Source organism: Scleropages formosus, chromosome 18 (genome assembly GCF_900964775.1).
Source record: "Scleropages formosus chromosome 18, fSclFor1.1, whole genome shotgun sequence".
NCBI classification, from domain to species: domain Eukaryota; kingdom Metazoa; phylum Chordata; class Actinopteri; order Osteoglossiformes; family Osteoglossidae; genus Scleropages; species Scleropages formosus.
The window spans coordinates 20,817,448-20,840,495 of record NC_041823.1 but is presented as its reverse complement, the minus strand read 5'-3'; the positions used below and the strand labels follow the sequence as shown (position 1 = coordinate 20,840,495).

Below are 23,048 nucleotides of genomic sequence, written 5' to 3'. Positions count from 1 at the left end.
TGTAAGAACACCATTAGATGACTCACGGAACAGAAACATGCAGACACTGTTTGCTTGCTCAATATATTTATTTCCAATAAAAAATACAATAGTGATACAATCGTTATGTTTCATGGAAAAAAAAAAAACAAATATGGATTTCAGGATCAGCAGTTTTGAATATGCATAGTTAATACAATAGTAACGGAGCATAAAGGATATAAAATGAAAGAGCGGAGTGTTTCAGCTTTAACATACATTCGTCAGCACTGCGTTGCACTTGCGGTGTTTCTAACATGAAAAATGAAACAGTTATGTGCGTTTGCGTGGCTCGAGCAGGACAGCTTTCTCTCTCTCTCTCACACACACACACACACACACACACACACACACACACAGCTGATAGCCCTTGGACCTGCTGCTCTCCTCCTGCGGGCTTAAAAAATACATGCGGAGTGTGTTCATGCGTTAGTTTCTCTCTCTGTCTCTGTGTGGCACAGGTGAGGTGAGCAGAAAAGAGGCCCTTGGAGGAGCGCATCGCTGGAAGCACGAGGCGGGAAAGCGGCCCAAATCATATTAATAGTATAAAGGGCTCCGTGAAATGACACAGTTGAGCAACGCTCCAAGTGCATGACGAAATATATTTGGTGGCCACTCTGCAGCAGCAGCAGCACTGTCCTGCGGTTACCATAGTAAAGGACACACTCCTGATTATCATGTGCAATTATTAGGAAATAACGGTATAGCAGCAGTACACACGCGTTCGAGAGCCCGAGTCGCACTGTTACTTCGGAAGCACAGAATCCTCCTCCTTCCTTCCGCATGTTCACGTGGCCGCTGCATATTTAATACGCTTCGCAATGAAAGCCCATCCATGCAAAAGTCGCACTCCCGAGAGTGAGGGGACACCTGACCCCCCCAGGAGGGCCGGGGGCACAGTGCCGCGGAGAAGAGCTCCGCCAGGGGGCGCTGTGGAGCTACACGGCCTTAGAGGGAGCGCCGTGTGAAGCTCGAGCGCAGAGCGTGCCAAGTCTCCATGGCAACCGGGGCCGGAGTCGCTGCTCCACCCATAGGAGGGTCGCTCGCCTTTAGGGGCTCGCATGGTTATGCTGAGCTGGGGTGGCGAGTCCCTTTCACGCTCACACACAGGTGCACGGTGAACCGTGCAAGTACACGGACAAACTCGACAACCCGTTCCACAAAGACACGACAGCTCCAGTAAGAGCCCCCACACCCACACCCAGAGATACAAGGTGACCTCGGCAGGGTACCACAAACGCAACAGAAAGCCAACTGCTGATGTCTTTCCTATGGGTTCAGGTCTTTCCCGCTCACTGTTGTGTACACACACACACACACCGCTGTGAAGGAACGCTCGGAGATGCCGCCCCAGACGACCTCTGCATTTTTGTCCCTCCCGTCCACAGGCCCGCTAAAGAGAGGAAGTAGCACGGAGCGAAACGAAAAACGGGGCCTCGTTATAGCACGAGCTCTAGATTGCGCGGTCAGGGAAGGTTGTTCTGCGTGTGGGGATTTGTTCGAATTAATCTCCAACTTTGGTGGAACTGAAGAGACCCAAATAAGTGGGTCGCCATCACAATGCTGCCCAGGCTTTGCGGATGAGGCGACCGAACCCCTGTGCGACCGCGTTCAATCCCTGCCCTCAGTGCAGCAATACAGCAATTCTTCCATTTCATCCTCCTGTGGAAACACCAGTCAGTGCTGCTACATAGCTTCTGACTGTGTTTACACCTTTACCTCACGGACAATATACAAGTGCGCTGAAGCGCTCGGTCCGCAGAGCGGACAGCGAATCGCAATGGATTGCAGTTATCAGGGACATCGTGTCTCCCTATCAGTTTGAGCAGCAAACACACACACACAAAAAAAAAACCAAGTGCTGTTGGCACTGCATTATATACCACAGGCAGATATCGCTACACTAACACCACACTGAATTTATCAACACCGCACCTTCTTTGTGTATTTTTCCAAATGAAATAGTGATAAATATAAAGCATCCCTAAAATCAAAGCAACTAGAACTAGTGGTATTATAGGCATGAGGACTGTAAATCAGCAACTTGAGTACGATGTGGTGGTGCTTAAACATTCCCTGCAGTGACGCAGTTCCAGTTATTAGAAAATCCTGCAACGAGGTTTATGTCTGCTATTCGGAGAGTAGCAAAATGTAACACCAATGTTAGATGCTGTTACAGCAAACAATGTAACATGAATGTAAACCACAGTAAACAAGCTGACCATAGTAAGGCAGCAGATCTATTTTCTCAGTGTTGTTGCCCTCAAACCAGGGTATTGTGCACTGTGGCCCAAAGGCAACGTGGCTGTGTGTGTGTCAGCGACTACTCGCCCAGTCTGAGGGTACCACTGCGGGTGTGTGTGTTGTGCGTTTTAGTGGTTGCAATGGTAAACAGTGGTTTTTGTACATGGGATGCATGTGTTCCCCAGATGAAGATCTAAGTTTGCAAAAAATACCATGGAGTCCCTCCAGCCTTCCTCCTGTCTCTGCAGACCTCACCAGCTGACCGAGGCATGTCAACGGTGGCGGTCGCTGGTAAAGCCTTAGCCGTTTTGTGGTCCCTGCATTTGTGCTTGAGGGAGAAAGTCAGAGCAGCCCCTCTCCCATTTCTAGTGTTTCCACATTCATTCTCTTGTTCCTCTGTCGTCCCCTACACACCTAACCATCTTCCATTCTTCCTTCTCATTCTTTGGCCTCTATCATGAAGTCTTCCCCTGCCACTTTTCTCTAAGCGTTGATCTTTCTGCTCTCAGCACTGTTCTGTCTGTTTGCCCCAACTGAACTGTGCCCTTCAAAAATTTCAGACCTGCCCTGCAGGGACAACTGCTCTTCCTGAATGGTCCCTCTTGGCAACCTAGTGGCTTCTTCCAGAGCGACATTGACACCCTGGCCAGTCCTCTCCAGCTTCCGGTGCTTCTGGGTAGTTAGCGGTGGCCCCTGCTGTGTGAAAACCTCCCTTATTCTCTCCACACAGACATTAGCAGCTTCCCGAGTCTCTCTGGACAGCTGCGACAGGCTGAGAAAGCCATGGGGGAGGTCCTCCACCACACGCAGGGTCACCGGCTGGTCAATGTTCCGTAGTCGCTTGGCAAACATCACCGAGTCATCTAGCATTGGGTCTAGGGCACAGGCCTGGGGGCAGGACAAGGGTGGGAAAGATAAGTGGGACAGAGAGAATGCGAGAAAAGGTTGTTGCGCAGAATCTAAAAACAACTCCCAAGAACATCAAGTGCAGGATTTATAAAGACATGACAATGTGCTGTAAAGACGAGCACCAGCAGAAAGTGGTTGAGGGCATGAACTTGTACATTTTTAATTTTATGAGAGACCCACTCATGTATAAGTTGGTCTGAGTGACGGTGCTGGCTAATCACGCCACACACACACACACACACACAGTGGACAGGAAAACACAGTCATTAGGACATACTATGAGTCATAATCAGAAATGAGGACAACAGACACAACAACTGATTGACAAACAAGCCAGGTCTCCTTGTCCCTCACCACTATGTGAACAGGGGGCAGTCCTCTCAGCATGCTGTCAGGGGCCAGCAAAGGGGACATGTAGGGGTTCCTGACGATGGGCGAGCTCTGCATCCTCATCTCAGCCAGCTGCTCGGAGCGCAGGGGTTCAAAACCCTCAGGGAACTCGCGCGAGCAGGACATCTCGGAGTTGTCTGCCGGCAGAGCAACAGACTGGGAGCCAGAGGCACACTGCTCGTCCTCAGTGGAGAGGAAGAAGCTGACGTCTTCGGGCTGCAGCAAAGGAACAGGGAAAATTTGAGACAAAGATGAGATGTTCACTACGGTGTCCTTTAACAGCATGTTAGAGTGACACATTCTCAAACGGATATCATCTAACTATAATGCTTATTTATTATTATTGAGGCTACAGCTGTCCAACTACACGACACAAGTACCCCTTGTGTAAATGTTTTTGGAAGGATTTCTTCCTCATAGGACAACTCCATTTTGCAGTGCTGGCTAAAGGGACAGCTATTAATACACACTGCATGGCAGTTAACAGACTTGACCCCAGCTTTGCGTCCCATTGCAGATTTATGCTTCAGGTAAAGTCACGTAGCAGAGCAGAGCACCAGAGGCCGACAGCAATACCCCACGTTCCGAAGGTAGAGGGCAGCTGGACGGCGGGCTGTGGTGGGAGGCCAGATCCTGGCAGGTCTGACTCTTCAAGGGCTCTCTGTGCAGGGAGAACTGGGAGGTGGCGGGTGGCACCGGGGGGTCCGAGTGTGGGGACGTGATACTAGCCTCTGAAACACTTTTCCTCACCGTGTCTAAGGGGCAACAAATGAGATTTTACTTAGGTTTGCACACACCTACGGACCAAGAAATGAAACAGAACGGGGAAGGTGGCTTTACTGAGGTTCGAGAACACATTCGATGTGAACAAAACAAGGTAGTGCATGAGAGTTCAGACAAGTGGCGCAAAGAGAGGCAAGTGGTTAGACCAAAAAAAACTAACATTCATACAATCACAACTAGGTAAACATGTGCAAGCAAAACACACAAGTCAAGAGAAGCTCAAGTCAAAATGTTACAAAAAAGCATTGCAAACAAGAAATTTAAAGTCTAATGCTATTAGCGGGGGGAAGAAAAAAAGAGGGAAACAGAAGGGACATTTAGACTCTACAAGCTGAACTGACAGATCAGGACAAACTCAGGTGATAAGGTGGACTTGGACAGTACTACCATGCAGCTGTGGATGTGGGGGAGGGCATTGGAAATCGTGGTGTCTCCACAATGTAACCATGTGGGAATGTGCAATATACTATGCTTTCCTGGTACTCTGTTGAGGAAATTTAACCCAGTCAGAATCTACATCAGCCAACTGTCTCATGATGCTATTTAGTCAAGTCAACTGTGGTGTACCACAGACATTCCTTTACAATAAAGTATCACAGGCAACACAGTTAATGGTGATTGTTGAGTCCATGTCAATCACAACTTTGAGTGAAATCCATCAACAGTCTTACACCGTTCAATTTTTATATGCAAAATAGTAACCAGAAATACTCTGTAGCAACAAGGGGAAGGTGGTGCTTAAGAAATTGAAAGGAAACCTCTCAATCTGCATATTTAAGTTATGAAGGTTGCACCAATAAGAAACTGTAAATACCGCCCCATACAACTAGTACCTTGAAATAATAAAATCACCATTGCTCCACCTTTAGTAAAAATCTACATTCTGCTCATTTTGTACTTCAATCAATGCAAATGATTGAAAATTGACAGGACATGAAACTGATGGGATAAGGATGCACAGATATAAAATGAAGCTCATTTATACCGTTTCATTGGAATGGCTGGGGGAACCTACAAATGATTACTGTCAACATCCGACAGCAAGATGCTTTTCTGTTAACATCTCTTGTAGTCCAGCATACACTGGAATAGCAAAGTGTGAATGAAAACTGAGAAGAGCATCTGACTGTATTTGTGTATTCTGTGCCAAAGGCTTCTCCACATTTGCAGCTCGAGTTGGAACCCCCCCCCCCCCCCCCGCAAGGTTTCCACTGAAACACTCCTTTCCATTTTTTCTTTTCAATAAAACATGTCTCTGGTCTCTTAATCATTGTTACATACTGTTCAATGACCCACTTGTCAAGCTGGAACAGTTCTTAGAGGCTTCAAGTGACCATTAATAAGAAAGAACGACAAAGACACCCTAAACAACGTCAATGTCTGCCAGTGTAGCTCGCCCATCACTGAAAGGGATGTTCCTTCAGAATCTTATGCTTGTGTATTTTCTAAACAGTTTAATAAGTAATACACTTTTCCCTTTAAGTGGTACAAAACACATTCACAATTAGACTGTTATTGGTATAACTTTTCAGGAAAACGGTACAACAAACAACTCTACAAAAACACCAGAGGGGTACATGGGGCTGCAGAAAAAAATTGAGATTAAGGACGACTGGTCAAAGGGGGGGGGGGGGGGGGGGGGGGGGCATCGTAATGTACTTTTTTCGGTTGGTTACATCAAAATGATCCAACGCTCATTCTGAAGCAGCCTTTTCAAAACCACAATACAAGCTCTGAAGGACCACTGATGTGTCTGGTTATACTCATTACAGAAAGGTGCACATTAACTTAAGACACTGAGTATTTAGCCACAGTTTACAGTGAGAAGGCAAAAGCCATGAATAACCATAACTGCAACAACAGGGTTCTTTATACCCCCCTGCCTTCTGAAAAACAAAACAAAACAAAACATCAGTACACTAAAGTTTTCAGAGGTGCAATGGGCAGTCAGCATATATTACACACGTTTAACACACCGACAGCAGGTGTACGACTTATCCAATGAAAAGACGAGGTATAGATGACTAAGCTCTGAGGCTGGGAAAGTACTGTGGATTGGTCTGGTACTGCTTTAACTTTGAAAGCAAATCTCAATTTTACAACTGTTAATGTGGACTCGACTTTTGGACGGACAGCCCGATAGCCAATCCCCTGAAAAAGGTGAGAGGTGTTGTAGTGCTGGTGGGTAATGTCTGGGAGCAGACTATGGCAATTTCCAGGCAACACTACAAACAGCTTCCTACCGGAGGAATAGACAGAGCTGGGAAGATTGAGGAAAGTCATCATAAAGGTCAAAGGACGTCTGAGACACGCCCAAAGGCGCCAACACACTGTAGAAACAAGAAGGGCTCAGAGTGGAGCAGAGGAGGATAGGGAAAAGTAGGCCACGCAATCTGTATTAATGCAGAAATGCACAGATGAGTCCATGCTCACATTACCAGTTCGTACTGAATTCACTTGAGGTCTGCACTTATACCCTGAAACCCGGCTCTCTGTAAAAGCTTTAAGAAAACAGGTTTACACACACCGTGCAATATGATATTGGGAAAACTAAACTTGTATGCGGGGTTGATTACCCAAACAAGACTAAGTTTTGCTGCGAGCACTTGCTGAATTTCTTTTGCTCAACGGTGACCACTCATAATCGGGGAGATGAGATTCACAAATTAAAGGAGAGCCGGATTTCATCTGTGCTGTGCGTGCAGATCTCTTTTGCGTTAACCGTCAGTCACTGTTTCAGCAGACATACAAACAATGTGCTCGGAGCTGTTTGCGTAGAGAGACATCGACACCCTGCAAGTTAGTAGCTACATATGCAAAACACATGTGCAAACACAGCCACAAAAATACAGAAGTCAGTACCAGCAGACACTCGGTTGGAATCCAGCAGGGAGTGGAACCAGTTGGACGCCCCCTGTTTGAAGTCCCTGAGCAGCAGTGCCGTGTCTCTCCTCACCATACTCAGCGTGCTCACTTTCTCCACCCGCTTCTCTGCCTGGGGCTCTGTGCCTAGGTGAGAGAAGGAATGTAGATTATAGGGAGGAGAACACAGTAAACCTGTCACTGCACCAGCCGGTACCACAGCAAACACTGTTTACCACTCAGGGGCTGTAAACAGAATGCCCGACACTCTATATAGTGTTCTACAGGAGATCCAGGCTGTTCTCCTGCCCATATATTTACTAGGCCCTTACACCCCTGAGGATTAAAGAAGATTCCCTCACCGGCATAGGCACTGAGGCATCTGGAGAGCACGCTAAGAGGGAGAAGGGGATCCATGAGGGTGAGTAGGCGCGAGGGCGATGCATAGGCTGTCAGTAGGGTGGCAGGGTAAGCGGCCACAATTCCGTCCGGTATACGCATGCCATGTGAGGCCGCCCGCATGGACACCGTCACGCAGAGGTTGCCCCCAGCGCTGTCCCCAGCCAGGCACACACGCTCACCCGTCCAGCCTGCAGGAGAGCCAGGAGAACAGAGCGGTAAGTGAGAGCCACACCTCCGCAGGCCTTTGTGCTAGGCACACCAGGCAGGTACAGCAGGCACTGACCCAGCAGGTGGCAATTCTTGAGGGCCCAGCAATAGGCATAGAAACACTCCTCCAGGGCACGGGGGAAGGGCGCCTCAGGGGCAAGTGAATAATCCACTGACAGGATGGGCACAGCCAGGTCCTGGGACCAGCTCCTCAGGTATGGCTGGAGGGAGAAAGGCAGCACAGCGGCGTTTCATACACTTCATAAATAAACCTCATCTTTAGTGTTGGGATGAAGCCCACAGGGCACCTAACCAATAATACATCACAAATGTCAAGCAAAGCACAAGAGCAGTGTTTCTACAGTAGCACTTACTAAAACAGAGTCAAAATCATATGACTAATAATAGTATATAACACACTGGCAGCTTAATTAACAGGAAGGAGCTTATGGAATCCACCAAATGCTCCATTTAAACACAAGTATGAGGTGGAGGACAACCCTGGTACCATCTGTCAATATCAGTTAAAGCTGTGGAGGGTGGAGAAACTCAGCTGCTCCCCCAGGAATGAGTAGCTAATGAAGGTGCATTTGGGCTACAAGAGGAGCGGACAGACCCCCCCCCCCCCCGTGGTTCTGCAGGGTATGGAGCGAAAAGGCAACGTACATACTTCGTGCAACGTCTGCAAGGTCAGAAACCAGTTGAAAGTAGATACCAGCAGTGTGGATTGTGAGAGGTAAACGGGTGGGTAGTAACACACAGGAATTAGCTTAATAACCTTCCCAGGACTTAGACAGCACTGCCAAGAAGCAGCAGCGGCCCATAACACCATCTGGCCTTCCACCCGACCTTCCCTAGCACCGCTGCCCACAGGGAGGGCCAGGCCCCGTGCACGTAGCGCACAGCACGGCAGACAAAAGCACATCGTTCTCCCTACAGGCTTTGGCGCAAACTCGGCCCACTGGGATATGATCAAAGTTGACATGCCTTGCTGCCAATCAGTGGTTGCTGTCAGCGCTGGGTGCCATGGGCACACCGTGTTCCAGCATCAGACGACACTTTGCAAACAGCGCGGCAGAATAATTACGGATGGAACCCAGGGGTGCCACATTAAATATTTCAACAGACACACCAAAAAAAGAAAAACTGATTCAGAAGGAGATGTTTTCCAGGGGCCCAGCAGCCATGACGGCTCCATGGGGCTCTCTGGTACGTTCATGTCCAGACCAACTAGTGCAAGCAGGCTGTTAGTTACAGGTCAAGTTTAGCACAGAGTTCTCTGGCACCAAGCCACTGATACAGCTCCTCACTCCTCATTCATGTTCAACACACACAGCCATGGAAGGTGTTTGGCTGGAGGTTCAAGGGAAGAAATGGAGGCTGTGGTGACCAACTACTCCAGTTTGAGATGATATCTCCAGTAATACATTGTCTAAACAGGTCATTATTTCGGATGCAAGTGTCTTCATTCACAGCAAAGTACTATCAGAACAGGGTACAGGGTAACACTACAGTGGCTGTAAAAGGTATTCGGCCCCTTGGAGCTGTTCATCCTTACTGACCTCAACCCAACTGAAATTGGACCAACTTGTGGCTGGAATTGAAAATAGCTGTTCGCTCACGGTACCTATACAACTTGACGGAGCTTGAGCAGTTTTGCAAACGAGAGGGGTTATATTTACAGTATCCAGGTGTTCAAAGCTGATAAAGATCTATCTACACAGACTCAGGGCTGTAACTGCAGTCAAAGGTGGTTCAACTAAATACTTACTTGAAGAGGGTGAATACATAGGCAATCAATTATCTGGTGTATAACTGTAATAAATTTAGATTTGTAGAGATTTGTTTTGTTCAGCCTTTCCTGATGATCAGTGTCAAGAAAGCCTAGTTAGATCCACTGAAACAACATTGTAAAACAGTAAAAGATGACGAAGTCCAAGGGGGTAAATACTTTTTATAAGCACTGTAGCAGGGCAGCTTGTCAAAGCACAGCTCCTCCACACCCATCCCCTTAGATATCCATCAGTCACTCGGAGCTTCCACACATCTCACAGCAAACCCAATCTGCATTGAGAGCTCAGAGCCAAGCAGGGTAGCCCTTCTGTGGCCTCAGGCAGGGTACCTCGTGCGATTTGGAGGTCTGTGCCACAAAGCCCCCGCCATGGAAATGCACCAGGAGGCAGGGAGAGCGGGGGCTGCGCTTTGTCTTCAGCCCCAAGGACAGGCCTTCTGAGCGAGAGATGGCTAGCAGTTCCTCACTGTCCTGCAGCAGGGCAAGACAAGGACAGAAGAGGAGTGAAGAAGGGAGAGAGAGGTGGAACTAAGAGAATCGGATGATGGTTACACTCAGGAGTTTGAGTACCTGCCCCTCCCGTAGTTCATGGGAGATCAAGCGCATCTGCACTGGGCCAGGGCCACTATGGGCCACAGGGGGAGCCACAGTCACTGAGAGATTGGGGTCCGACACCAGGGGAAGGTCAAAGGGGACAGGAGGCACAGAAAGGGCGCGGTTCACTCGCACTTGGGTGGACGTCATACTGGCCAAGCTCTGTGTGAGAGAGAAAGAGAGAGATTAACAAAGGAGCGGGGAACAGAAGATGCCAGATCACAGGCAGAAAGGGAAATGAGTGAACATTGTTGCAATTCATTCTGTAGGACACGTAAAGTTCTTGGACAAACCACTGAAATCTGAGTTAATAAAAACTAATGGATTTAACTGCCAGACGAGTCATCTGACAGGGACAGAGAGTGTTTAATTACTCATTCATGTTAACAACAAATCACAACTTGCAGTAGCAAACACTCATATTGTGACACACAAATCAGGTCAAAGAAAGTCACAACAGTGTTCGCAGCTCTGTCTCGTATCTCACCGACAACAGCTCCGTCTCTGTGATGTTCCAGAACGATTTCCAGAAATGCACGTCCAGGTTCTGCGTGATGCGCTCGAACTCCGACCCCCTCAGCTCAGGGTCAATAGCATACTTCCCCGAAGTAAAGAAGGAGCTGGCGGCAACTCCTAAGGCAAGGTGGAGAGGTTTCGGAAACGGGGAAGGCAGTGGAAAGTGAGTGGCATCTCAAAACACAGAAAACACAAGAATAAAAGGAAGAACAAAAACAGGGAAGTCTAACAGACAGGTAGCAACCAGAAAGATGTAATAAAAAAGATGCAATAAAAAGGAGCAATAGTTCTGTACTGTGTAGGCAGACCAGGCGACGGAGGGGGGGGGAGTTCTCAGTCTATACATGGTAACCGGGAACAATGGTACAGATGAGGGAGAGGGGTGAGCAGCAGCATGACAGCACTTCTCTGATACTACTCTTTGAGGGAGAAAGAGGAGTACAAGAGAAGGGATGACCACACACTCACCATATGGCGGTAAACCTTGCTCCGCTGAGAGAGGTGCAGCATGGAGCACAAAATACAGGGTTAGACTGCCCTTGAGCGAGCATACATCACACAAGTGTGACTCCCCACCAGTGGAGCCCAGCAGAGCAGCATCCAATAAGAGGTTTAAAGTCCTGGCCCCTTTGGCAGAGCCAAGAGCTACATCTCCAGCACTTTGAACGGAACATAAGAAGCACGGATTGCAGGACACTAACCTATACCAGACTGGTGCTTTTTGTAGTTCTCTCCGAAGGAGACAAGGCCGATGGCAATTGTTTGCAGGAAGGGACGAATTGCTGGAGTGAACTAAGAAAGAAGAGAGGGTTTGGTTCCTGTTAAACTTCTGTGCTTATTTCAGAAACACAGGCCAAGTTAATCCAAATCTATACATGTAGTTACATTTACATTAATTCATTTAGAGGATGCTTTTCTCCAAAATGACTCATAATGAGTACTGTGTAGTATTTAGCTGACATTTATATTCAAGGTCACTAAAATCTCTACAACCATTCATCCATACAGCATAGCAGTCCCTCGCTCTCACATATACACCAGGCAGTTTAGAGCCACCATTTCACCCAAAACACATGTCTTTTAGCTGTGGGGGGAAAACCCACATAAACAGGGTGAGAATATATAAACACAGATGGAGTTAGATTCAAATGTATGTCCAACCCACCAAACAATGCCATACACAGAGGTCTGAACACCATCTGGTTTGAGTTAACCCACAGAGCTCACACTGCAGTCCTCGCACTGATGCACAGCAGATTGCAAAAGCCAGCTGTGATACCCATTACATTTTTAACACAGTAAAGGTCCCACTTAAAGACCAAAAATGCAAAAGCACCAGGAAGCAGAGTGTTTAAGAACAAACTTATAACATAAGTAGTGCTAATATACATTCACCAAGCACTTTATAAGGAATACCTGCTTATTCATGCAGTAAATCATGTGGCAGCAGTGCAATGCATAAAATCATGCACACGCAGGTCAGGCGATTCAGTTAATGTTTACATCAAACACCAGAACAGGAAAAAAAAAAAAAAGTAATCTCTAATTTTGACCGTGACATAGTTGTTGGTGCCAGATGGGCTGATTTGAGTATTTCTGTAACTGCTGATCTCCTGGGATTTTCATGCACAACAGTCTCTAGAGTATAGTCAGAATGGTGCGAGAAACAAAAAGCATCCAGTCAGCGGCAGTTCTGTGGATGGAAATGAAATGCCTTGTTGCCGAGTGAGGTCAGAGGAGAATAGCCAGACTGGTTTGAGCTGACAGAAAGGCTACGGTAACTCAGACAGCTACTCTCTGCAACTGTGGTGAGCAGAAAAGCATCTCAGAATGCAAAACACATCGAACCTTGAGGTGGATGGGCTATAACAGCAGAAGACCACGTCCGGTTGCACTCCTGTCAACCAAGAATAGAAAGCTGAGGTTGCAGTGAGCACAGGTTCACTAGAACTTGACAGTTCAAGACTGAGAAAACACAGCCTGGTCTGATGAATCTGGATTTCTGCTGAGGCACATCGATCATAGGGTCAGAATTTGACATCAACAACATGAATCCATGGATCTAACCTGCCTCGTGTCAACAATCCAGGCTGATGGTTGTGGTGTAATGGTGTGGGGAATGCTTTTTGGCACATATTGGGCCCATTAAATACCAACCAATCATCACTTGAATGCCACAGCCTATCACATGTTGCTGACCATGTGCATCCATTTACGGCCACAATTTATCCATCTTCTAATGGTTACTTCCAATATAATAATGCACCAAGAAAGAAAAAGTAATCTCAAACTGGTTTCATGAACATGACGAGTTCAAAGTATTTCAGTGGCCTTCCCAATCACCGGATCTGAATCCAGTAGAACACCTTTGGGATGTGGTAGAAAGCGAGATTCGCAGCATGAATGCGCAGCTGACAAATCTGCAGAAAATGTGTGATGTAACCATGTCAACATGCACCAGAACATCAAAGGAATGCTTCCAACGCTGTTTTGAGAGCAAATATGAGGCCCTACCCAGTATTAGTATAGTGTTCCTAATAAAGTGCTCAGTGAGTAAACAGGGAAAAAAAAATTGTATAAAAAGCATTGGTAAAGAAGCATCATGAGAAATAAGCCTTAGAAACGACAAAAGGCACTGTATGGGAGTTGAGCTCTGATAAGGAAGACCCTTGTCAGGGATGCGCACCTGGAAGCCCAGACAGCGGCCATAGAAGCAGCCCTTGTGCATAGAGGCGTACTCGCGTACGAAGCTCTGGCTCAGGCCACTCTCCTCTTGGAAGAAGAGGTTGCCGTGGCTGTTGTCATGTAGCAGACGCTGTGCCAGGTAGAGCAGTGCCCTCAGCTGGCATAGGGCGCTGCAATATGCCTCCATTTCGCCTGCATTGTGTGCAGCACGGAAGAAGATGCTCCGCCGGTTGGAGGCAATGTAGCGCCCCTTGTGGATGATGTGGAGCAGACAGCAGCGTACCACCTGAGAAAAGAGAGAGGCATTTGTTATTACAATTACAGCAGGAAGACAGCCCTTTAGAGGCCAAACAAAGGGAGGAAAAGACCGAAACGGAAAGAGGAAGGAAAAGACAAACAAGGCTTACCATGCACCTTCAGACAAACAACATACTCCAATACTCTGCTAATCTATGTGATTCACACAAAAGTTTAAAATACATACTGTCAATGAAGTATTACACCACACAGCCACACACACACCCAGGGTCTCTTGTAACTGGTGTGCCTTACAGAAGCTGTAGGAAGGTTCAAGTGGACTTAGAAACAGTTTGGACTCTGCATGCTGCAGAGTGGCTGGCAAGCTGAACAAACTGGCCTTCTCATCAAAACGTCCTACGTTTAAGGCCGTAGGAGGAGAATGGCACTTGCAATAAAGACAGAGCGCTTTTCAGTGAACCATTTCTGTAAAGAGATTGTGTAGAAGAACAACTGAAAATCCTGCAAGCTGCTTTAGAAAATAAAATTACCTGTTGCTACATTTCATACAGGGGGGCATGGCGGTGCAGTGGGTTGGACCGGGTCCTGCTCTCCGGTGGGCCTGGGGTTCGAGTCCCGCTTGGGGTGCCTTGCGGCGGACTGGCGTCCTCCTGGGCGTGTCCCTTCCCCCTCCAGCCTTACGCTCCTCGCGACCCCGTATGGGACAAGCGGTTCAGACAGCGTGTGTGCGTGTGTGTGTACATTTCATACGTTCTATCCACAACGGGCTCGTGAGATCACGTGGGGGGCGGGGGCATCGCAGGAGTACCAGCACAGAAATGCACAATACACACCTTGACCAACGAACGGTAGCCATTGGCAGGTATCTGGTCAAAGTCAAAGTGGTGGTAGATGGCAGTGAAGCCAGAGATGACAGGTTCAAGGCTGCGGGCATGGTCTTGAATGAGCGTCAAGGCCTCTACCAGGCGACGGGCTGCATCCCCCTGCGGTCCCTTGGGACCCCCGGAGAAGAAGGCCACATTCTCTTCACATACGGAGTACAGGGTTGTGAATACGGCCTTGGTGTCCATCTCTGACATAGCAAGAAGGAGAGAAAGAAAGGTGCAGAAGTAAGGACAACACTGAGGTGACAGGCATCACAATGCCATTATCTTTGTGAAATTGGCTTCTTGTACAAATAGTTTCTGTTAGAAAATGGTAATACAGACCAAAAAAGTACTGCATATAGTGACGCAATGTACATCAGGACTATTTTTCCCACAGGAACAATGGAAAATATTAATGTGATATGATTAAATAATTGAAAAGACCACAAGCTTCTTTTTTTATTTTACTGCTGGGAGTGCTGGAGATTGTTTGGTCAAGCCTTAAAGGCACTTTGATTAGATATTCAAAGTAACTGTAAAAAGCTGGGTGAAACTATGCAAGAAACCATATTTTGCACAAAACAGATGAAGCAAGACCCCAGCAGCATGCACACAGAAACCAGAGAGAACTGATATTCCACAGAAAAAAAGTGGGAACCACAGAATGTAGACCACATTATTTAAATTACCCTTATTTAATCATTAGGCTTTTAAAAAAAAGTTTCCATAGTTATGTTACTCATATAATGAATTACAAGCTACTGTATTTTAATTACATTTTTAGGATGGTATGTGCACAATAAGATGACGGTGAATTAAGCACAGCAGTCACAAAAGGCAACAAGCACATCCCTATTGCTGTAGGGAACACATAGTACTAGAGAGTACACTTTATTTACCTTTATTATTCTACCAAATTTTTTATATTTTTGGATAATGAATGCTGCTTTTTTACTTTATTTGACATTAGGGTTAACTGTCACTTTAAGGGGGGCCTCTTCTCACTGGGTAGGAATCAGTCTGTTTGCATACTGATACAGTGTTTTCGTTACTGATAAGTATATTTTTAAATAAACTTTTATAGTATGACAGGGTTACAAAATAAAATGCAGCCCTCCGCAGGCCTAGCAATATCATAGCATGACACGCTCACAAATAAGAAGCAATGAATCTGTGAAGCAACATAACATTAAATGATTTATACGACACAACACTATGCATGGTGTCATATGAAAAGGGCTAACAGGTGGGCTACAAATAACACAACGCTGAAGTAAAGGACACAGCACAGTGAAGTATGGTCTATTGTGAGCTAGCAGAACTGTGTTGTGCAGTACCCTGCGAGACCAAGTTTCCAAAACTGCTGGTAACCCCCTTGAGCTCAGGAGGAATGCCTATAGCGTATCAGAGAAGGGAGGGCATTGATGACAGCGTGCCCTGTAACCCCACACCAGGGCAGTGTCCTCTTTCCCAGGAACCTGTGCCAAGGCAGGTGTCTCTGGTCCTCTGCACTAACCAGGACAACCTCACATTGCATTCAGTGCACAGGGCCTCCTGAGGCCATAATCCAGTGGCGTATGGGGAGGATCATCTGCTTTTTTAAATCCTAATCCAATCAATGTAACGCCTGGAACTGAATCAGCCACCCAGTAAACCCATTAGCTTTTAAGGCAATACTAATACTAAGGAAGCCACTGGTCATCTGGGTGGGTTACCCGATAGGGGCAGAGACCCGATACAGGTACGTGAGCAACAGGCAAGCCGCTAAGGTTTCCAGGGTCTCTCATTAATAAACGGGAGTGAGAAAAGCAAAGCGCATCAGTAACTGACATATAAGATGTGTGCAGTGTAAATAGGCAGGAAATTAGACTCTACCCAGCTGATAAAGGAACCACTGTTCCAAATCTTACGGCTCATTCTGTGCATTCTCAAGAATGAAACCTTTCTAGCAAAGTGCCCATTATAAAAGATAATGAAATTACATAAAACTATGAAAGACCAGGGAAAAAAAAAAAATCCTTTTAAAAAACATACTTTTAAAACCATCCCACAAAAACTAATATTAAGATGACTAAATTTAAGACCAGGAAGCAGAAGTATAAGAAAATGATTTAGCATTACTGCCATGTGTATTTAACAATAAATAACCTTAAATTAATAAGGGTGCAATAATGTTATAAAATTCGTAATGCTGTTTAATCAGTCTTGTTCGAGAATGAGAGATGCAAATACGGACAACTGAACGTTTCCATCCATCTTATAATGTTTAGCCTAAGAAACTTAGCAAGTAAAGGCAGTGCTAAAACTATTTTTAAACAACGAAAAATTATGATTAAGGATCTGCTCTCAATCAAACCGCTGCTGATTTACAATTCGGACTCAGCACTAGGAAGACAACAGCATAGGGAGCCACCTGAACAAGGACAGTGCTACGAGGAGCCGTATTCGGGAGGACGTGTGCAATCATCGACATCCACATGCTCTGCAGCTCTTGGTAGAGACTGACCAAACACTTACGGCTGGCTGAGCCTTGTCCGATAACATTCCTCCACACACTTTAGTCTGGTTAAACAACTAACTTGCATTCAAGCTAAAGAAAAACATGACAATTACAACCACAGGTCTCTGAAAACAGGGATGTCTCCTCCTGCTTTCCAATCTTCCAACAACCCTCCACATTTCTCTCTATTCCTCATCCATTTGATCATTTATTTACATAGATACATAAATTTCTATATAGCGTAAACTTTGTTCTGGATCCTTCCACTAACCACATCCAGCACATCTTAGTCCAAACGCAGCCCATGACCCCCCTCCCTCAGTCACGGGTTTGGTATCTATAGTTGCCCAGAGACAGAGGGGTGAGGCAGTGCCAGCACTACTGAGAGTGTTTAGAAATCAATCTAGACTAAACAAACAATCTTTCCACTGCGTATATTGTTCTATTAAATTATGCTTTGTTCAGAGGAACAATTATTACAATAAATTAGATTAGTGGGATCAAATGGAAGACCAAAACAATACGGTACAGCTGGGCACAGGCAGAATATTGCCTTTGTGGCTCTGTTGGGAAAAATAACACGTTTGTGTGCGTGTCAGTCATATCTCTGTACTACTGAGTGATAAATGGATGACAAACATGCAGTCAGATGTAATCAGGTTTAGCTTCCCAAAACATTGGAGTAATGGAAAGAGAGCATCAGAAAGAAAAATAGATATATTTCTTAGGTTGTGTTCATTGTTCTTCAGCATTACTCCCGTTCATTGACAATACTGTTCTACATATTAAGACAAATAGGAGCCTCATCTAGACCTGATGAAGGACAAATCTAGGATCCCGGGACATAATGGACCGTCTTGAAATCATTAACCAAAAACAGCCAAATTGTTCAGAAATAGAAATGTTTTCCATTTTGTTCATGGAAACAAGTTGAGGGTGGTACTGAGAGAAGGAACAGAAGATTGAGATAAATAAATATGGCCATGCGTGGTGTCCTCTGAGCCATCCATACCCTTCATCACAGCTGCAGCAACACCTCAACAAAACGGCGATAGGGGAACTCAATAGTCTATCCAACTACATAAGGATCCAGCTTAAACATAAAACCACAACATACCATGTGAACTTTGGAACAGGGTTTACACTGCGGTACCACACTAATCCACAAAGCTATATCAGAGGCCAAAGCAGCACATCATTGTGACAAGAGGAAAAGATCTGATCCGGAGTAAAACTAGTATTAAGCTCTACATTGACAGGGGTTTGCCTGTGTTCTGTAGAAAGAGCTTAGATTAACAATATATGTAAAAATGTTCCAGCCAAATCAGCTTACAATACTGAAACTCCCTACGATTATTTAGCCATTTACACAGCTGGGTAATTTTTACCAGAGCAATTTAGGGAAAGTACCTTGCTCAGGAGTACTACAGCCAGAGGTGGGATTCAAACCTGCAAGCTGTTCTGGGTTGAAAAGCAGCAGCTCTAACCATTACGCTACCCGCTGTCCCCAGTATTCACCGCTTAATTGGAAGTCAGACATTTCTCCAAAACAAAAGATTTAATTATAAAAAGTTTGTGAAGAGGAGAGAGAAGTTTGGTTAAGTTACGCAAATTTTCTGCAGTGCCCTTCACACACGTGCAAATGCAGCTGTAGTTGAGGAACATCACAGAGTACACAGCCTCCTTGGCCAGGAACCCCAGAGGAACTGTCACAGCCCACCTCTGACACGAGGTCTTATAGACACTTATGTAAACAGCAGAAAGCCATGCATGAGGAGAAGGCTGCCTTTGTGCTGCCCTTGCAATTGGGTCAAGACCAGCAAACTGTCCGGGAGCCATTCTGTCACGCCCTTTTTTTTTTAAATAAACACAGCAACTGTCTTCATGACCACCACAAAGCATCTTTCCCCACATAAGTGCAAAAACAGCAAAGAAGGTACTGGTGTCTCCCTGGACACCCCACCCACGTCTGTGGGGAGAACCTCAGCTTGTCAGTGGTATCATCAACACACAGGAGTTGCACATGCGCCTCTGGCTACTGTACACCAACGACCTGGTGTCTCACAGCTGATCAAGTGTACAGACAAGTGTCCTCGTAACTTTAAATTTTGTTTTGATCCCTTCCCCAAGCCGCACCATGCTGAAAGTACAACCAGGTATAATAAATGCTCGTAACCATTTAAAACCTTTCAATATATGAAATCTTTACGATCTAAATCAATCTGGGAACTCAACTGTTGGAACAAAGACTAATATTCTATTACTATTAGTAATAGGCTGAAAAGCTAACGTATAAATATTATGTAAGCATATATTACATTAATATGAAATGTTAAAAATCATCATCACAACCAAATACAGTAAGAACATTACAGTAACAAGAAAAAGGAAGTTGTTTTACCAGCGTCTGAATTCATGGCTTTTGTCCTTGTCTTCGTTCTCTACAGTAACTGCTCCCTCAGTGAGATGCAAAGGGAGAGAGGAAGGCAGAGCGAGAGAGTGTGGGGGCATGGAAAGAGAGGGAGACACAAAGCTATTGGACACTACCCATCTCTGTGTCCAAAGCACTGCCTCCCCATCTCACCACCTCTGTCCCACTCCCACATGCCTTCGTTTTTCCACTGCTTTTCGAGCCAGAACATGAAAAACGTTGGCCTCAGTAACACTCCCCTTTTGCCTCATTCCCTCACCCGCATAGCGACGCTCCCTGTGCTCCAGCAATACAACCCCTCGCACACTATTGTGATGAGGACAACAGCTGGGACCAGCGTCTGGGCACACGCGCACCCTCTCCCTACCCTCCCCACCACCAGCTTTCCCCGAATCCATGTCGTTTACCCTTCTAGTACCATTCTGCACCCCTCATGCTGCCCTTGAAGGCTTTAGTAACCTTGGCAGTAGAGCTTGGCTTGTGGGACCTAATGACCTTCGGCCCAAAGGCTTGTTCCCCTACGTCGACAGTTGTACACAACAAAGCATACCTTGCACACAGGGAAAGAACAATAAGGGCACAACACAGGAAACCACACTTGTTTATAAAAGTAAACACCAGGTGACAAAAATATTCACTGTTCACATCAGAAGTTTAAAAACAAAGATCTGAGGTGTATGGAAACCTAAAGTAAATGAATATGGAAGTAAAAAGGAAATAACTTCATAAACAACGCAAACATATAAATAATGTTTTCATTTATTCATAGAAAAGTTTCGTTCATTCAAACACGAGTACCTGAAGGTAACACTGGTGTGGCACACCCAAAAGCTTTGTTCTACTTATGTACGGGTTTCAACTAAAAGATGGAGGGTAAAAAAAAGGTTTTGATCAAATATTTTGACAAAATGCAAACAGTAGTGAAGACTGAAACTTTGATTCCAAAGTTATTTATTCCATAAATAAATAAATAAAATAAATAAAACCTGAGTGAACAACATACCTCTGGGTCTCAGCCCTGCTTATCCAGCATTAGGAAGACTTTAAAACGGTGCTCTGATCACCCCTCCATAGGCCCCAAACCCCAAAGAGCTTTAAAACAGAACAAACTCCACTTTGTGTTACATTAACAGATCCCATTCTTCACCATGAATTTTGAAAGATGCCAATATTGCACTTTTGGGTGGATTGTGCCAAGCTGAAGTCCCCCTGTAAGAACACAACACACTTGACCTCTGCAGGCACACGTTTAACCCAAAGTAGTTACGTAGGACAGGGCAGCTCAAGTGCGATTAATCTTCTGAGACCCGGCAAACAAAGGTTTTCAGAAACATTTCCAAGATTTCCAGAAAGCCGTTGAGGTTCCACCGTCCAAATGTGGCAACATTAAAATGCACAGAATGTCCTTCAGATTGTGCAAGGACATAGCACTGTAGCACGCATCTTCCAAACCGTACACTTAGAACTGCACGTCCTTTAAAGTCAGTAAAAATGAATGACAGTCTCAACAGTTTAAGGAAAGACCATCTGAGGAGGAATAAATAAAAACATAAATGTCTTAGAGTCCAGCTGTTGGGAAGCACACAAAATCTAAATTTGGTCCTTGTGAATACAAAGAAATGGCCCATAAACTGAAATAGAGGTATTAGATGAAACTCCTTATGAAGTCAAATTCTGTCACCTCAGGACCATCTCAACGGTGAGAGGAAGCACGATAGAACAAGGGCTGCTGGCAGAAATAAGCCCACGTTTCTCTCCTTAGAGCAGCACAACTTGACCAGTCTTTTGCTGAAGCTACTGTTCTGCTTAGCAGAGGATGAGAGATTACAAGAAAATCTGCACAATCAATACATGCAGGCGCAAGATAACAACAAAGCAGAACCTTACAAGAGCAGGGACATGAATGAGATTGCGTGTTAGGTCATGACTAACACGGGGGACAGGTTCAACATAATAAAAGATAAGTATCCTTCAAGTCAGCTGGAGTGGCCTCCCTCACCTCAACTTGTCTGTAAGCATTTGACACTCTGAACCACTGAATTCTCTCTCTCTGGACAGTTTGGCATCAAAGGTACAGCACTGAAATGGTCTGAATCCTCCTTGACCTTACCAAGCCTGTCTGGTGTGGCTCCGTCTTCTCCTGAGCCTCTCTCAACTGGTGTTCCACAGAGTCCGGTACTGGGCCCCCTGCTTTTGTCCATCTGCACCTCTTTTTTCAGCTCTCATTGCTGCCCATAGACTCTCCAATCACTGCAATGCTGACACTACACAGCACTTCCTCTCTTTTCCCATTGGAGCTACAGATGTTTCCTCACGGATCGCCACTTGCCTCTCGGACCATCTTTATCTAGATGTCCGATATCCCCTCCCCCTGCAACTCAACCTCTTCAAAAACAGACACCCTGCACCTCCTAGCTGGTCAGTCCTCCTGGTGAGAACTCTATCAAACTGGACAACTTCCTTATTTCACCTGCTTCATTAGTTAAGGGCCTGGGAACAATGATCGACTGAAGTCCGTGCTCGTCCCAACACGTTGAAGACACCCGGTCCAGTAGAGACATCCTGGAGAACACACCCCAGGATCTGCCCTTATTTCACAACAAACTCTACGCAAACTCCTAGTCCAGGCCATGGTGATGTCCCACCTGGACTACTGCAGCTCTCTCCTGTCTGGTCTTCCAGCCTCTGCCATCAAACCTCTCCATAAATGGGCAAAAAGTTAGTTCACTAACAGTCTAGGAGACCACTTACAACGCAGATTGCTGAAGAAAGAGTCAGAATCATCATCATGTGTGAAAGTGCAGGTTTGCAAACACTGTAGATCCAAGGAGTCACCAAACTTTACATTAACTACTCAGAAGCCTGCTACTAGATAATGTATCAAGAACAACGACATACCATAGAAAAAAAGCCAATAAGAGTAAACACTTAGCGAATGACCAGTCCAGACCAGTAGGCAGTTTGATCTTAGCTCTCTTGTCAGTTAGCGCTGACGTGACGTCACTACCTGGCTGACGGTGAGGTAGAAAGTAATGAACGAATGTCATCTTCATAAAAGCTGCAGACAATTAATTATGTATCTAAACGTGTACATTGTTCATTGCCGGTGCTTCGACACTTAATTTTAACAATAACAGTGAGTGAGCAGTTACTTATTATAATCAGTTTGTCTGTGTCACAGCGAGAGAGAGCGTCACCGACCGAGTGGCGGCAAGTGGCAAGTGCCGACGCTGCTCTGTCGCCTCGAAAGACAGCGCCTCTCTGCCCTATTTTGGCGAGTACTCGCGCTTACCTGTAGCACCACTCTCTCTGTGCTTAGACGAGCGTCTCCTACTCAAACCATTCTCTGCACCGGTACTTCCATCCTTCGCCGCCGCCATTTTTCCGCGGCGACGTCAACCCACTCAGCATAGGCGTCGCTCGACGTACATGAACAGACTACTTACGTCACGGCCAGCGCCCCAAACATCAGCATTTACCCAATAGATACGCTCTCGCTATTGATAGCCAACCAATCATAGACTTGCTTTTCCCGAAAGCCCCACCCCTAAGAGGGCTGGTGAGCTCCCGGTTGCGTGGGAGCACCATCGT

At 45.9% G+C, this 23,048-nt stretch overlaps 1 protein-coding gene across 6 annotated transcripts; it reads right to left on the bottom strand.

The window, feature by feature from the left end:
• Nucleotides 1–145: 145 nt before the first annotated feature.
• lipeb (lipase, hormone-sensitive b) lies at nt 146–22,851 on the bottom strand. Of its 6 annotated transcripts, none has more exons than XM_029260151.1 (15): nt 22,750–22,851; nt 14,494–14,732; nt 13,404–13,688; nt 11,419–11,509; nt 11,186–11,209; nt 10,689–10,834; nt 10,178–10,363; nt 9,938–10,078; nt 7,892–8,036; nt 7,569–7,796; nt 7,207–7,353; nt 6,588–6,674; nt 4,138–4,316; nt 3,526–3,777; nt 146–3,150 (listed from the first exon to the last, which is right to left on the bottom strand). In XM_029260151.1, exons 1-15 carry the CDS (start codon nt 22,835–22,837, stop codon nt 2,746–2,748), a joined length of 2,643 nt encoding a protein of 880 aa, XP_029115984.1. In that variant the 5' UTR covers nt 22,838–22,851; the 3' UTR covers nt 146–2,745. The 6 variants fall into 6 exon arrangements, with proteins under 6 accessions (XP_029115984.1, XP_029115986.1, XP_029115987.1 ...); XM_029260153.1 differs by lacking the exon at nt 22,750–22,851 and adding an exon at nt 19,428–19,532; XM_029260154.1 differs by lacking the exon at nt 6,588–6,674.
• Between the last annotated feature and the right edge of the window lie 197 nt (nt 22,852–23,048).

Excerpts from the sequence above, each read along its gene's own strand:
- lipeb (XM_029260151.1), bottom strand. The coding sequence starts at position 22,837 with ATGGCGGCGGCGAAGGATGGAAGTACCGGTGCAGAGAATGGTTTGAGT. Across the intron at positions 10,364-10,688 it reads CAGAGACGGAGCTGTTGTCG|AGCTTGGCCAGTATGACGTC; the intron begins GTGAGATACGAG and ends TCTCTCACACAG. Across the intron at positions 3,151-3,525 it reads TGCCCCCTGTTCACATAGTG|GCCTGTGCCCTAGACCCAAT; the intron begins GTGAGGGACAAG and ends TCCTGCCCCCAG.